Genomic DNA, 17,675 nt, shown 5'->3' on the forward strand with positions numbered 1-17,675 from the left:
TGCCCTTTGAATATGATCCTCTACGTATTGCCAGTTGGCGCATTGTTACTTTTATATGTAAAATTTCTATTTCAAAGAATTCCAAGCTACCTTTCTGGCTAAGACTGTCCACATTCCAAAGTCTTGTCCACCACCATCATGATGGCACCCATTCCTTTGGAGTGACAATGAGATGCTCTTACCCAATACTACTTCTGAAATACTTCCAGGTACATACTATGACAAACTCTATTGTTACTTACAGAACAAAATGTTGTGACAACTTTACTCCCCTGCTGCACTTTGCACACACTCTTAGAAGGAATTTAAAATTCCTATTCAAGACCTCCGCCTTCCGTTTATCTGTTTCCATCTGAAACAGTGTCTCTGAATCCATTCTTCCCATCCTTTCGGTCACAAGATACCATTCCTAATCACGGGTAGCATTTTCTTTAAACAATTTTTTTTTGTTTATTTATTTTCGAGAGACAGACAGACAGACAGAGACACAGCGTGAGCAGGGGGAGGGCAGAGAGAGACAGAGAGACACAGAATCTGAAGCAGACTCCAGGTTCTGAGCTGTCAGCACAGAGCCCGACGTGGGGCTCGAACTCATGAACTGCGAGATCATGACCTGAGCAGAGGTCGGACGCTTAACCGACCGAGCCACCCAGGCGCCCCCGCATAGCATTTTCTTACAGTTAATTTTATAATGAGCCATCTCTCACCCAAAACAGAACCTTACTTGTTTCAAGGATAATTTTTTATTGATGAGAAACATTTTAAGGCTATAAAAAGCTATAAAAAGGTACTTTTCTTATTTATACGACATTTTCAGGTTTGGAAGTTTTCTTCTCAAAGATTAAGTTCCCTGACCTTTTTTTTTTTTTTTTTAGGACAGCAGCTTATCCATCAATAAGGATCCCATCCTCTCTCGAAAACAAATCGATTGATCATGTCAAAAGATCTCAGCGGCTGGTCGTAGGGTAAAATGTGCCCTCCACCTCGAACAATTACCTTGGAGAAGAAAAGTAAAAGGTAAAAAAAAGAGAAATGGATGTTCTACATGAAGGGAAAATTTTAGTTCAGATTAAATGTAAAGCTTACATGAAATACGGAACATATTCTATCAATCCAGGCCTTTGGGGCATGCTGATTGTCTTGGATTTGATAGCTTTCATAACAGGTACGTTAAGGTAGGATAAGGTCTACAAGTGTGTGGTTAGCTACTTTAATTTTTTTTTTTTTTACATTTTTATTTTATTTTTGAGAAACAGAGTGAGACGAAGCGTGAGCGGGGGAGGGGCAGAGAGAGAAGGAGACAGAATCTGAAGCAGGCTCCAGGCTCTGAGCAAGCAGTCAGCACAGAGCCTGATGCGGGGCCCGAACCCACAAACTGTGAGATCATGACCTGAGCCGAAGTCGGACGCTCACCCGACTGAGCCACCCAGGCGCCCCGTGGCTAGCTACTTTAACACAAAGTTGTGTTCATCTTTCACATGCATGAAACGTGAGAATTGTCTTTCTCCTCTTGGGAGGGAGCCGTCTGCTGCCCCGTGGTCGGTTATTCTTACCTGGTGAGGACTACCCGGGGCCAGGTCGGTCCACAACCAGCTGGAGGGATGCACCCAATTCCCCCCCTTCAGTCCGCTGACCCATGTGGCCCTCACCCTGCGCTCTCTACCTGGCATCTCAGCGTTTGCCATTAATACAGAGGATATTTGGATTCTCCAAAAAATTAAAACGACAATCAATGGAAGTCTTTGACACCTGAAATGTTACAAGGCCATCGTTTTGAGTAGCACAGAGTACTACTTTCCCCCCCCCCCCACCTTTTATTGTGAAAACTATTCAAACATACAGCACATCTGAAAGAATTTCATAGACTTACCACTTAGGTTCTCTCGTTAACGCCCACGGTACTCATTTTCTCACTGTCCATCTATTAATCCATCTTATCTTTTTTGACACGTTTCAAAGTAAAATGCGGGCATCAGTACACTTCCCCCAGATTTTATGTAAAATTAACACACCCTGAAATGCACTTGTGTTGAATACGGACTCACTGAGTTTGGATGGCACGGTTACCTGTGTCACCTAACAAGATGTAGAACGCATTCTTTTTTTTTTTTTTTTTAATGTTTTTATTTATTTTTGAGACAGAGAGAGACAGAGCGTGAGCAGGGGAGGAGCAGAGAGACAAGGAGACACAGAATCGGAAGGAGGCTCCAGGCTCCGAGCTGTCAGCCCGGAGCCCGCCGCGGGGCTCCAACTCACGGACCGCGAGATCGTGACCTGAGCTGAAGTCGGACGCCCAACCGACGGAGCCACCCAGGCGCCCCGATGTACAACACATTCTTAAACACCTATAGTTAAGGTGAATTCAGACCCTAGTGCTAGGTGCCATACTAATTTAAGAAAGGGGTGGGGTCAGGGTGGGGGTACTGGTCTTTGTACTCAGAAAGACTGTAGGCTCAGCAGCAAGTGCCCCAAGTAGAGGACCAGGAGAGGCCTTCATGATTCAGTACCAAAAGGGAAAGAACTGACAGCGGGTGTTGGCAGGGCTCCTGCATGGGGGAGTCACTGTAGCCTGAGATATTCTATGGCACATGTGGCAACCGGACAGCGGCCAGTAGTGGATGGAGTGAGGGATCCCATTCAGCGCGTTCTAGCTGCTAAGTCACAATCGGCAAGTAAGGACCACTATGACGAGGCCCTTCGTAGCGTGTTTTACCTGTCTCAATAAGAAGGGAACGGAGGCAGAAAAAGAGTACAGATATATTTCCGTAGTGCATTTATTATATTACAAATCCACCCCCAGCCCCCTACAACCTTGCCATGCGGCCAGTGGGGTCAACATCAGTAGATGAGTTTTGCTTTGCAGCTCACAGCTAGCCCAGGTGTGCAGAGAGATGGTAGGGATCACCATTCACACCAGCCTCGGTGACAGAGTGACATGGAGCTCTTCGGAGGCTTGCCCAAGTCACACAATCGTAACTGAGAGAACAAGCTAGAACCTGGCTTCTGATGCAGACACCAGCGTTTTTATTCAAGTCGCGGTATTTGTACAATCATTCTTCACATTTGAGCCAAACTTTGCAGCTTAGTCACAGAACATTTCACCCATCTCTCAACAGCCCTCTGAGTCAGGTAAGGGAAGCAGACCGCCATTACAGACGTGAGCTAGGACTTAACCCTCACATGCGATTGGAAACACCTGCCTCATGCAACACTCCATCAATGGCCGTTTGTCCCTTGCTCCAATGACAGTGGAGCCCATCTACCATTTGTGTTCAAGCTTGCATCTGGGAACCCAACATGTCTTGCTTTGTCACAGACTGAAAGTGAACATACGTGTGACATGAGTCCCTGTAGGTGACTCTGGAGGAAAACTTTTGCTGCCCCCACAATCCCAGGCTAGAATTCTGTCCTGTAGATTCCCATCCAAATCTCCAGCCTTGGCAGAAATCTGATGAGTGATTTTGTGCCACTTCAGCTCAGCTGAGGACACTTAAGAAAGTCATGTTTGTGACAAAACCCAGCTGCTGCTTCTACTGGAAATGAATTTGGCAGCAATGGTCCGGAACGGTGGTATGCTGAATCCAAGAGCTAAAAGGTCAGTCTGCCTCCAGGACCAGAGCTGCAGCTAATGGGGGGGGGGGGGGGGGGAGCCTTTATGGCGTGGCTTGGAGTCAGTGTGCAGGAGCAAGACTTGAGGCACAGCAAGCTGTGTGACACTGGACAAGTAATTTACCTGCTCTGAGCCTCAGTTTCCTTAACTGTACAAGAGAGAAGAAAGTATTACCTCTTGGGATAGTTGGGAATTACGTGAGAAATTAATGGAGTAATATTCATGGAACACTTAGCACGGTGTCTGGACTGGGATGGAACTCAATAAATATTAGCCATTGTCATTATTTTTCCAATGGTCCTCCCTATTCAAAAGCCAGGATCAAAATGCTTGTATCAAACTACCCTAAAGCCTTGTATTCCTACATTAGCATCAAGAAATCTGGGTTTGAGTGGGTTGCTGAAAACAGTGGCTCTCAAACGTGACTGTGCCCCAAGATGCTTGAGCTTCTTAAGACAGATTGCTGAGCCCCAACCCCTAGACTTTCCAGCTCTGAAGGTCCAGGGCAGGGCCTGACGCTTCTAACAATTCCAAGGTAATGCTGATGCTGTTGGTCCAAAGACTACTCTTTGAGAACCACTGTTTAGAAAACCTTTTTCCATTCTGTGGCAAACCGGGCAATTCTCTATTTATATCAATAGAGAACGCAAACAGAAATTAACACCTAGTCATGATCTCACCTTAGTGTATTTCTTCCTCATCATCTGCCCTCTTGGTATTTACACACACACACACACACACACACACACACACACGTGCATGCGTGCGCACACACACACACACACGCACACACTTCCATGACCATGATAATCAAGTGGTGAAGAAGAGATTGGGTTGGGTGTTAACAATTCTTATTCTCAGTAACCTGCATGACCCCCCAGCCCGGGACCAAATCACATCATAAACAGTGCCATGAAGATTGGAAGGAAAAACTCATTTAGGAACAAGGTCGTTTTCGCATGTCACAAAATTTTCAAAGTATATTCCCTAGCAGATTAATATAGAGCATTTTACTGATGTTAACTTCAAAAATAAATTTACGAGTGCCAGAAAAAAACCAAAAGATAAATTTTTGAGTGCCGAAAAAAATCACTCTGTTGTTTATAGCCAAGCTGCTCACCACTCACAAATCAAGGGCACAAACCACGCCACGGTTTTTAGAGGTGTGTAACAAAATGCGACAGGGCTATGATTCCATATTTAAATGTGACAAGATTAATCCCAAGGCTCCCTGGGTAGAATTGGTCTCAGCAACAGAAACTGCGTATGTTGGGTGTTTCTACACGAGAGCTGAAACCTCTAAACTCATGTATTCCAGATGTTCCAGGGGGTCACAAATGTGTCATGAATCTTAAAAGGGTTATGCAAACACTTTCAAGCTTCATTCCACTTTAATTTTTAGAGAAGGATATAATTCTCCCTGGAACCAGAAACACGGACCTGGCCGTAAGGGTTTCCCGGTTGTGCTTTTATAGGCGACAAGATATAGTGGGAAATTCACACTGGGCGTGTTGATGTGGGTGTATCAGGGGAGACTTCGTGGGAGCCTTGGAGGAGCAGATATCTGGACAGACAATGCTGGCTGGGGTGGGGGAGGGACCACACCCAGAGGAAACTGCCCTTGCAAACACAGAGGAGTGCGAAAGTGCACAGACACCCCACAGCCCACGAGCGGTTCCGCACATGAACTGTCAGCACAGAGCCTGACGCGGGGCTTGGGCTCACAAACCACAAGATCATGACCTGAGCTGAGGTCTGACACCCGACCAACGGAGCCACCCAGGCGCCCCACCCTTCTAACCATTTTTAAATGGACAGTAGCATAGTGCATTCACAATGTTGTGCAACCGTCACCACTATCTTGTTGCAGAATGTTTTCATCACCCCAAAGGGAACCTGATATCCATTAGCTATCTCTTCCCATTCTCCTCTCCCTGCCAGCCCCTGGCAATCACTAGGCTGCCTTCTGTCTCTAGGGAGTTGCCTCTTCTGGACATGTCTTAAAGGGTTTAAAGCATGGTAGTGAGTGATATGCTCAGATTTGCATTATAGAAAGATGACTTCTTGTGTATTGGGGGGGCTGATTTAGAAGGAAATGATACTGAGGCAGGGAGGCAAATTTGGAGACCAGCTGTCCAGGGGAGAGAGGATGTGGGCACATGGGAGAAATGGGGAGGAGGGGAAGGAGAAGAGGAATGTCGGGCTGGAACCAACAAAATCAGTGACTAATCAGACATAAAGGTAAAGTGAAAGCATCCCCCAGCACATACACACATCGCCCCATTTCAGGCTTCTGTCCCAGCTGTGCAAGGGGAGATGCTATTAACCAAGAAAGAAGAAAAAGAGGTGAGTTTGGGAAGCAAGCAATGTGGGATAGATTTATAAATCTCTTTTTTCACTACAGGACGATGCAAACCTGGAAGAGAATCTTGCTTGTTATGGTTTCTGATTTATACTAGAGTTGTTTTATTATTTTTACCTTATTTCATATTTACAAAATCTTAACGTTTTCGTTTGCAGACCGTAACCATGAGCAGAAACGGAATAAATAGGCCCTGAAAGAAAAAAATATACTAAAAACAAAAGGTACTTGGGAATGAGAATAAAAAAACAAGCCACAGCTTGTTATCAAAACCAACAACGATAACCCTTCCCCTAAAAAAAAGAAAAAAAAAAAAGCAGAGGTCAAAGTTAAGAGCTGCTCCCAAAACACTCCGGGAAAACTTGAGATTTACCAGTGTACGTGTCTAGTGTAGCAATGGATTATTGAACACAACGGGGAAAGGTGCTTTAGCTGACCGAAATGTAGCCATCACAATGGAACACATCCTTGTATCCAATACATAGCTTTGATGCTATTGACAGTTCCCTAAGGGCCTCCTAGATATACCATCTCACTTAATCAGTTACAACAATATCATAATTTAGGATTTCCACTTAAAAAAATTTTTTTTTAATGTTTATTTATTCTTGAGGTGGAAAGAAGGAGCAGAGAGAAAGAGAAGACAAAGAATCCAAAGCAGGGTCCAGGCTCCAAGCTGTCAGCACAGATCCCGACGCGGGGCTCAAACCCACAAGCAGTGAGATCATGACCTGAGCCGAAGTCAGATGCTTAACCGACTGAGCCACCCAGGCGCCCCAAGATGTCCACTCTTGACCATGATGCAATAGCATGTGTCAAACCAACCCCACCCCACAAGAACACCAAAAGCCGAATTAAAAAGAAAAGAACGCTGGGGCGCCTGGGTGGCTCAGTCGGTTAAGTGTCCGACTTCGGCTCAGGTCATGATCTCACAGTTCATGGATTCCAGCCCGACGTCGGGCTCTGTGCTGACAGCTCAAAGCCTGGAGCCTGTCTTCAGATTCTGTGTCTCCCTCTCTGTCTCTGTCCCTCCCGTTGTTTCTCTCTCTCTTAAAAATAAATAAAACATTAAAAAAAAAAAAGTTAAAAAAAAAAAACGCTGTTTGAAAAGTATCAGAAAGCAACGAGGGCTTGAGAGGCCAAGACCATGGAGAAAAGAGAATTGCGGAGAAGTGAACCTAACATTTTGTGCTGCTTTTCTCTCTGAGAAACTCACCAATGCCTAAGCTTCTCTTGCCAAGAAGCCAAAAAAAAAAAAAAAAAAGTGACAGATAAAAGGATGAAAAGCGAAGCAAGGCTTAGGGTGTCTGGGAGACCAAAAAATAGAAAGAAAGAAAACCCCAAAGAAACAAAAGATGCGATTTGAAATTGCAGGCTTGTCATGGAGGTGAATATCACAGGCTTTCTGTTAGACCCATCAAAGACAAGGTTAGCCCTCCAAAACCTGAACTCTAGCACCCACTCGCCATGTGAGCCCCTGACTGAAGCCAGATGATCCGCCCCTATACTAACTGGCTTTCAGAAAAAAAAAAAAAGCCTTTTTTGAAGAAAGATAACATCATTTTTCATACATTTTGTCCAGCATTCAAGAAAACGTAGTGGGCATGCCAAAAGATAAGATCAAAGGTCCAGAGACCAAGGGAAAAAGCAGACAACAGAAAGAGACCACAGGGATCCAGATACTGGAGCTATCAGGGATAGATTTTAAAATAACCATGACCAAATTATTTAAGAAGTTATGGAAAACACGGAGGAAAGGAAAAAAAAGACACGAGATGACAAAATATTTAACTGTGTTTAACTGGAGTCCTGGAATAAGAAGAGAAAGAAGGAACAGTACAAAAGAAATAGTAAAGTTTAGAGACCGTGAGTAAAAAACTCACCAAAATTGGCAAAAGTCAACAAGCCACAGCTTTGAGGAGCTCTACGAAACTACGTGGGAAAAATCCAAAGAAAACTGACCACATCTGGGCACACAACGGTAAACTGTTAACACCAAAGACAGAGAGAAAATCTTAAAAGTTGCCAGAAAAAGAAATCGCACTTTCAATAACTTCAAAGAAACAAGAAAGCTGACTAGTTAACGGAAACAATGGGAGCTAGAAGACTGTGAAATCCTATCTTTCAAGTTAGAAAAGAAAACAGCTACAACCTAGAATGTCCATGTAAATGACCGCATACAGATATTTTCAAGGAAAGAAAAAACTGGAGAAAGGTCTTGCCGGCAGGTGTGTAAAGAAAGGTTTGAAGATTGTTCTTCAGACAGAAGGGTAATGGTCCCTAATGGAAACATGCAAACACGGAGGAGAATGAAAAGCAATGGAGAATCTACATGTGTACATAAAAATAAATGGATGGCAATAATAATAATGTCTTGTGGAGTACAAACCACATAGAAGTTAAAACAAAATAAAACAAAAAAGACAACAGTTGCACAAAAGGTGGCACAGAGTTAAGGTATTTTCAGGTATTTGCATATCTGGCAAATGATAAATGCACTGATTCAAAGCCAACTTTCTGTTTGTTTTTTAAATTATTTATTTATTTATTTATTTATTATTTATTTTAATGTTTTATTTATTTTTGAGAGAGAGAGAGAGACGGAGCGTGAACAGGGAAGGGGCAGAGAGAGAGGGAGACACAGACTTTGAAGCAGGCTCCAGGCTCTGAGCTGTCAGCACAGAGCCCGATGCAGGGCTCAACTCACAAACCTCAAGATCATGATCTGAGCCGAAGTCGGACACTTAACTGACTAAGCCCCTTTTTATTATTTTTTTAAAATTTAAATCCAAGTTAGTTAACATCCACTGTAATAATTGTCTCAGGAATAGAATTTAGTAAACACCCAGTGCTCATCTCCAAAGTGCCCTCATTAATACCCATCACCTATCTAGCCCATCACACTACCCAACTCCCCTCCAGCAACCCTCAGTTTGTTCTCTGTATTTAAGAGTCTCTTGGGGCGCCTGGGTGGCACAGTCGGTTAAGCGTCCGACTTCAGCCAGGTCACAATCTCGCGGTCCGTGAGTTCGAGCCCCGCGTTGGGCTCTGGGCTGATGGCTCAGAGCCTGGAGCCTGTTTCCGATTCTGTGTCTCCCTCTCTCTCTGCCCCTCCCCCGTTCATGCTCTGTCTCTCTCTGTCCGAAAAATAAATAAACGTTGAAAAAAAAATAAAAAAAAAAGTCTCTTATGGTTTGCCTCCATCTCTGTTTTTATCTTATTTTTCCTTCCCTTCCCCTACGTTCATCTGTTTTGTTTTTGAAAGACCACATGTGAGTGAAATCATATGATATCAAAGTCAACTTTCTTAAATCCGCACGTGTGTTGTAATCTCTAAGGACATGGTCAAAGGATGGATAATATCCCTACATTTATTGCAGCATTATCTACAATAGCCAAGTGATGGAAATAGCTCAAGTGTCCATCGACAGACGAATGGATAAAGAAGATGTGGTATACATATGCAGTGGAATATTACTCAGCCATGAAGAAATAATGAAATTTTGCCATTTGCAATGACATGGAGGGAGCTAGAGACTATAATGTTAAAGTAAAATAAGTTAGAGAAAGACAAATACCAGACGATTTCACTCATATATGGAATTTAGGAAACAAAACATATGAACAAAGAAAAAGAGAGAGAGAGAGAGAGAAACCAAGAAAGAGACTCTTAACTATAGAAAACAAACTGATGGTAACAGAGGGGACATGGGTGGGGGGATGGGTGAAATAGGTGAAAGGGATTAAAAGTGCACTTATCATGATGGGCTCTGAGTTATGGATAGCATTGTTGAATCATTATATTGTACACCTGAAGCTAATATAATATTATACGTTAACTATACTAGAATTAAAATTTAAAAATTAACACAAAATAAAATTAAAGGAGAGATGATAAAACAATGTATTATTAACAAGGTAATAGTGGTTTTTTTTAAAAATAAGACATTTTGTCTCCAAAGGAAAACACAAGATAGAAGGATGAGAATAAATGGCAGAGACCTTTCTGTGTAACATGAAAAACAGACTCCTGACAATCAGGGAGCCTTGAAATGAGAAGAAATCTGGTGATCAAGTCATACCCCCCCCATCTTTTTAGAGAGGCACAAAATGAATGCCTCAGAGATGAAGGCCCTTCAATCACATCTCTTAGCCTAATCTCACCAGATCAAATCAGTTAGATGTTTCAATGTGCTATGAATGTCTCTGATTAAAAAAAAAAAAGTCATGGAAATTCTCTTTAAATCAGCTCCAAGAATTTCTATGTTAATTTCAGCAATGTTGGTATGAATGACTAAGGTTAGAACCTTCTCCCCCTTGATCATTTTTGTCAGTGGAAAACTAAAGCACAGGACAGTGTCGTAGGAAGCAATTCGGCTTAGTGGTCAAAAGCATGAACTCAGGATTCAGCAGATCTGGATTTGAGTCCAGCCCCTTGACTTTGGCACAGGGACTTAACTGCTTCAATTTTCTCATCTGTAAAAATGAAGGTAAAAATTAGGGTGACCAGTTGTCCCAGTCTGCCCTGACCGGAGGGATTCCTGGGAATATGGGATCTTCAAACTGTTAAAGTTGAAAAAGGGTCAGGCAAACTCTAAGAATATCTAACTTTTTGTATGGATTCAAAGAGATGCATATTAAACATTGCACAGCACTCAGTTGGTAAATACATAGTAAGCTTGTACCGTGTGCCGTACAGACATATATCAACACTCATGCAATGGTCATCAGACTATTATCTCCTTTTTTATCGTCAGAGGAGTATGTTTTCCCTTTAAGAGTGGAGTAAGATCAGAAGTTACAACACTAATAAATATAAAATGTAGTACTATACTTGTTCAGAAGAAGAATTATATTGTTCAGGAGGGACAAAAATTCTCTTCCAGGCTTTCTTTATTTCCATGCTATGAATCCTTCCTTCCCACGGGAAAGGTCCCAATTAAAGTAAGAAAGCAGATTGAATGTGAGCTCAAACGTCTGTCAATATGCTTGACTTAACTGTCTAGAGTGAATTTTATCCCTTAAACCTGCCAACATCATGATCCGTCCCATCCTTTCCCCCCACCCCCTTTTACCACTTGCAATGCCAAACACCCTCTTCTCCCCACATAGAAATGTCAAGCAAGCAAGACCTCACTTGTCTTAGCAGAATGGCAAAAAGCCATTCTGTCTGTTTTTATCCCCTTTGAAGAACTCACTTTACAACCTAGGATTTGATGCAGTTAAAAAAAGCAATCGAAACTTCACTTCCTCCATGTCCAGTTTTATATGTGAAATCCACAAGAGGGTAAAGAGCACAAAATCTAGTTCATTAATTACTCGTACTCAATATCTAGCTTTATGATCTGTTTGTAGTTTTCTTTGGGAGGAGAGAAGGGGGGCGCCAGGGAGCAGAGGGCAGACGTTACGGCAGCAAATGCTCTCTGCTGGGGGTGTATCGAGTACGTAGAGTCCGACTCGCTGCCTTCTGGGGAACAGGGAGACAAGAGCCAGCCATCCCGCTGAAGGTTGACCTCCTACAAACATCAGTGCAGGGAGGCTCTAGCATTGTGTGCTGGAGCTCTGGCACTGGCTCAGGACAGCCGATTGTGTCTACTGCTGCCCAACTCCACGTTCAGTGGTGTTATGTTGGTAGCCTGAAATCAACCACAGTGGAATATTTACACCACGAAAATGGGCAAACACTACAGATCAATGTCTCCCCCCTCTCCCAAGCCAGTTTATCTTCCGACCACTGGTTCTCTGACATCTTGGCTCTCCTGGGGAAAGATGAAACATTAGAGCATTCTTTCTCTGTCCCAAAATAAATAAAAGAAATATCTACTCAAATCAATAAATTATAAGGTCTAAAACGTCTCTGAGATCTTGGCTTAGGAAATCAGATGGGCAGGGTTTCATATATTTGCAGAAAGATGAGAAGGTCCTGCTGCCTGCTTCCAGTCCTGCCTACCCCCACTGAGTTCTGGTATAATAGGTAATAAGAGTTTCAAGACCACACCACAACATTCATGGATGCTTCTGTTTGTAGTAGATCCCTTGCAACACCCCAAAGCTGGTCCGTTTGGGACAACTACTGACTAGAAAGGGTACCTAGATTCCACTGTGCTCCTGACCCACAGCCTAAGGGGACCCCAGACCCAAAAATATCCCCAGGAATTGAGGATATGGGACACGCCAATGATCACAACATTTTCATGATGTTATTGGTTGAAATAAAACAAGGCACATGGTTTTCACTAGCAAAGCAAAGACTGTCCAAGGCACAGGTAGTGCCTTTGGTCCAGTTGATGATGTGGCGGTTTCTTAACACAACTTTATTTCATTCTTGCCCTTTTCTCGGCCCCACTCCACCCTCCACCTTGTTTATTTTTTGGCTCTTTTTAACATTTCCACAAGCAATTTTGTGGATCTGGTTACACTTCAAATTGAAACACAAAATGTTGCCGTTTAAAAAGCAACCCCAGTTCCCTTTGTTCCTCAAATATCATTAAGTTTTAAAACCTATTCTCCATGTGTGGATAATACTTTAAACGTTAGTCTTCTTAGTATTTATTCACTTCTCATAATGAAATGGTTCTCTGTTAAATTTCAATAGATATTAAAAACCACTCAACAGCTAAGAGAAAATTATGCATCATTGCCTAGCTGTTATACCTCAGTAAATAGATTTGCTACCCAATTTGTATTTTAAATAATACAATAAATTAGCTCCCTGAGTATTAACTAACTGCATATTTGGGTAGCTTAATTTAGAAGCATTCTTTTTATGCTAATCAGCCCTCTCTAATGAAATAGAACCACATGAACTAAGATGACTCTTGGCAAATAATCAGAGTAAAATTGGGAGTCGCTATTGTTTATTATTTCCTTTGTTTTCAGGAAGCAAGCTGTGTGGGTTTTTTTGTTTTTCTTTTTTTTTAGGAAAAAAAAAACCCAAACACCAAAAACTCAATTTTTTTAAAGGACAGGACATTCTAGTCAGCCACTGAGATAATGAAACTTCTCTACTCCTCCCATACGTTTATTTCCCAGAATATTTCTCCTTTCTTCTCCTGTGTAACACAGAAAGGAAATCGTCTTCAGCTGACATGAACAGGGCATCCTTTCGTTTGAAGGGAATTGCTTTGAACCATTCATGATCTTAGCACACCTAGTCTATTTCCTAGAAGACACTTCGGTACATGCAATTGGTAAGCAACCACAGCACTCCTTGAGAATTGCATTTTTCACACACACACACACACACACACGCGCGCGCGCGCGAATGGGCGTGAATATAAGGTAGGGGCCAATTTGATTTTCATTCACTGGACATTTACTGGGTGCTGGGAACGGTGCTAAGGGGTTTGCTACATGTAGAGATAAATGATATCGTATTCTTGTCTTCAAGGAGCTCAGTGTCAAGGAGGGGAGAAAGGCAATTAAGGAGGTAAACTAAAGAGAAACCCCAGTGAGGTACATGCACTAGAAGATGTACATAGAGATGTAGAGCAGGAGGTATTCTGGGAGAAGGAGGGCTTCCTAGAGGTCAATTTATTTATTTATTTACTTATTTATTTATAATCTCTATGTTCGAATGGGGCTCAAACTCATGACAAGATCAAGAGTGGCATACTTTACTGACCGAGCCCCCTAGAGGTAGTTCTTATCCCTGAAAGGCAAATGGGGGTTTTCTGGGCAGCCAGAGGAGCAGAAAGGGCCTTTCCATGGGGATTGCTGACTAATAAAACCGCAAGGTGGGGGGCGCCTGGGTGGCGCAGTCGGTTAAGCATCCGACTTCAGCCAGGTCACGATCTCACGGTCCCTGAGTTCGAGCCCCGCGTCAGGCTCTGGCTGATGGCTCAGAGCCTGGAGCCTGTTTCCGATTCTGTGTCTCCCTCTCTCTCTGCCCCTCCCCCGTTCATGCTCTGTCTCTCTCTGTCCCAAAAATAAATGAACGTAGAAAAAAAAAAAAATTAAAAAAAAAAAAAAACCGCAAGGTGGGTCTGGGGAATTATAAGGTGTTTTGTTTCGTTCTTTAGGATTCTAATGGAGAAGGAGGGAGGGTGAGAATTCAGGTGGGGGGAAGAAAGCCCAGGCCAGACTAACCTCTTTAGTACTCTATGGAGAGACTTCAGGCTTTATTCTACAGGTAGCGGGGATTCCGTGAGGAGGTTTGAATAAGGGAAAACATGATCAGACTGGCATTTGGAAAAAGCACCGAGAGACGAGTAGAGTGGAGAGGAGGACCACTCTAGCTGGAAGACCAGCTATTGTCAAAGGAAAAAAAAAATTTAAACCACAACTTAAAACACAGAGTGTTCTTGAATAGCATCTTCTAAAGCCTGTGCCTTTTCTTAAAACACCACAAAGCAAACACAGTTTCGTTTTCGAATGTATAAAGTAAGGGAGCCATCTTTTTAAAAATGTGCCCAAAAGGCTATACGGGGTTTTTTTTTTTTTTTACTGTGTGATATAAAATCGGTGTCTTTCTCGTTAAATAGTTCTTTGCGGTTTCTGTGTCAAGCACTAGGATATGAATCAAGTCAGGCTGCTGAGAGGGATCTATAAAGCAGATGCGGCAAATGCTAGTAATACTTATCAATTACTAGTCTTCTTAATTTTCTGGCAAGACACATAGCAAAGCAACTGGCTAAGTCACTTCACCTCCTTCTTGTCTCAGTGGGAAAGTAATGGAAGTGGGGGTATTTTTGATGTGCTGGGAAAAGATTCAGACTCTCCTCCCAATGGTCTAGGTCTTGCCTGCAAATCCGTGGCGTACATTAAAATCTGTTTGCTTTTTTAAAATTTATTACACTTTTTTTAACGTTTATTTGAGAATGACTGGGACAGAGCAGGAGCGGGAGAGGGGCAGAGAGAGAAGGAGAGAAGAATCCAAAGCAGGCTCCAGGCTCTGAGCCATCAGTATGGAGCCTGACACAGGGCTTGAACTCACCAGCTGTGAGATCATGACCTGAGCCGAAGTCGGATGCTTAACTGACTGAGCCACCCAGGTGCCCACGTCTACTTTTCTCAGTTGCTTCTTATATTGAGTCACTGCTGGTGAGTTGAAGTGAAAAGGGGCTGAGGAACTTTCTAAAAAAAAATTTCTTATTTTTTTTTTAAGCTGGGTATTTCGGTAGCCAACCTTAGCCCTGGACATCCAGAGAGAAAAATGCATCTGCCTAACCAGAGCAGTGCCAAGACTTGGACACGATGTGTTCACTTCAGCCTTTCACCGTGTGTGGAAGCCTTTCCATTTGATGATAGCCAGAGAAGACGGGAAAGACGGCAAGAGAGAAAGAAGACAAACTGAATGGCAGACGTGAGAAAGGGCATTAAGCCCCCCTTCAACCAAACAAGCCCACAGGAGAGAGGACTAAGAGGAAGTCCAAGAGTTGGTGAGAAAGTGAAATAATCATATCTCTTATACATTACTGGCAAGAATATAATCCGTTTGGAAAACAGTTTGGCGTTATCTGAGGAAGCTGCAGATGCTCAAACCCTGTGAACTCATCAGTGCCACTTCTAGGCATTATTCTTAGAAGCTCTTGCACACAGGCACAAGGACATATGTTCAAGAACGTTCACAGCAGCAATGTTTGTAGTAGCAGAAAAACTGGCAACAACCCATGTGTCCAGCAGCAGAGGAATGGATGAATGGTATAATCATGCCGTGGAATACTATGCAGCAATGAAAAAGAAACAAAGCACAACCGAACCTATTGACATGGATGAATCTCAGAAAGCACTGAACAGCATAAGCATATTATTGCAAAAGACATATAGAGTAAGTCCTTTTATATCAAATTAAACATGAAAAGAAAAATATTGTTTATGGAGATGCATATCTGTAGTAAAACTTAATTTTTTTTATAAAAGGAAAAGGATGGGGTGGGGGTGGTGCCTGGGTGGCTCAGTCGGTTGAGCACCCAACTCTTGATTTCAGCTCAGGTCATGATCTCATAGTTCATGGGTTCGAACCCCGCGTCAGGCTCTGTGTTAGCATGAAGCCTGATTGGAATTCTCGCTCCCTCTCTCTCTGCCCCTACCCTGCTTGTGCTCACTCTCTCTCTCTCAAAAATAAATAAATAAGCTTTAAAAATCTAATAAAAAAGGAAACGGATGATAAAAATCAAAATCCAGGACGGTGGTTTACCTCCAGAGGCAATGAGGGAAGGGAGTGGGATTGGGGAAGGTAAGTTCTTGGTAATGCTGCATTTCTTAAGCTGGCTGGTAAGTACAAAGGTGTTCATTCATCATTATTTGTTTTATCTCACAAAGTGTTATATGTACTCTTTGGTTACTCTTCAATTTTTAATTTAAAAAAAAAGTAAAGCAAAACCACCTACAGATGCTGCCAAAGTCACAAAAAGGAATCTTTAAAAAATTTAACATGTTCTCTGTCACGCTCTTCTCATCTGTCCAACACAGACCTGATGAGATGGGCCATGTGTCTAAAACAGCAAGTGGGGAGGATATAGAGAAGCAATTAAACGGAAACCAAAGCAAAAATGGGAAGTGCCCCTCTGGCGCGCGGCTCTGAGAAGACCGGGCTGGTGCCAGAATCTAAACCTTGGGACTCTGGTTGCCGCAGAAGAAAATAAATATTGGGAACAAAAATAAACACCCACATACTCCAGGCAGGACAGCAGAAGAGCAGAAAGGAGGCCAGCTAATTGGAGGTTTTGTTTTGCTAGACATTTTTTCCCTCTTTAAATCTAAATTCCTATAGTCCCCTGCTTCCCTGGTTCCATATGTTAGAGGCTCAGTACAAATGGCACAGAAGAAAGACAAAAACAAAAAGGCTGGACGCTTCATTTATTGTCAACAGGGATGTTTCAGATATTGTTGAACTAGAAGGGACTCAATGCTTTAGAAACATCTCGTTACTCAGTGTATTTTTATTTATTATTATTAGACTGCCATGTGGCAAAATGTGGACTATGTCCCCAGCCCCTCTATTTCTTCTACCTCTCACGGAAATTGTTGAGTAAAGTTACAACAGGATACAGCTGCTGTAGTTTCAAGCCTTTCTGATAAATAACATTTAGTTGAGCCTTTAAAACATAGTATCTATTTAGGACCCTATTAGACTGGGAAGAGAGCTTCTTGCCCTGTGAAAACAGATTAACGCTAGGAGAGGCAGTAGGAATATTTATTCCATGCTTACTAGGTGCCAGGTAAGTGTCAAGTGATATATGAAATATATATGAAATATATTCAATATAGTCAAGTGAGATATATATATATATATATATATATATATATATATATATATTTCTAAACACACACATAGATACACGTATTATCTCATTGAATCCTAGCAACTAATCTTTTCATGAGAGAGAGAGAGATTAATGTTATCCCCACTTCCTTGATGAAGAACCTCTTGGAGAGGTTAAGTAACTTGCCCAAGGTCACACAGATAGTAAGTGGTGGAACAGGGTCTAGAGCTGTATCCAATCTTTTAATCTCTGCACTATGTCACTTGTGTATGGCGATAGCAGTAGTTAGAATTGCCAAGGTCATGAACTCGAAATACACTTCAAGGCTACTTGAGAGCTAAACTCATAACTCATAACTCACTCTCCAAAGGTGGTCTATGGTTGGGGGTGGGGAGGATCTAGAAATTATTCAGTAATTCAAATAGTCTAATGCATGGATTCTTGGTCATTTTGTGTCATGTGTCCATGGGTCTACTGTGGCCTATGGACACTTCTC

General features: G+C 42.5%; 1 protein-coding gene across 1 annotated transcript in view; it reads right to left on the reverse strand.

Moving 5' to 3' along the window:
• Positions 1-642: 642 nt before the first annotated feature.
• Positions 643-17,675, reverse strand: part of CPVL (carboxypeptidase vitellogenic like) — a 115,012-nt gene continuing 97,979 nt past the window's right edge. The window contains exon 12 of the mRNA XM_043589171.1: positions 643-996. Within this exon, the coding sequence (XP_043445106.1) occupies positions 892-996 (105 nt within the window). The 3' untranslated portion in view covers positions 643-891. The remainder of the gene's footprint in view (positions 997-17,675) is intronic.

The sequence above is a fragment of the Prionailurus bengalensis genome, chromosome A2 (assembly GCF_016509475.1).
Source record: "Prionailurus bengalensis isolate Pbe53 chromosome A2, Fcat_Pben_1.1_paternal_pri, whole genome shotgun sequence".
Taxonomy (NCBI): domain Eukaryota; kingdom Metazoa; phylum Chordata; class Mammalia; order Carnivora; family Felidae; genus Prionailurus; species Prionailurus bengalensis.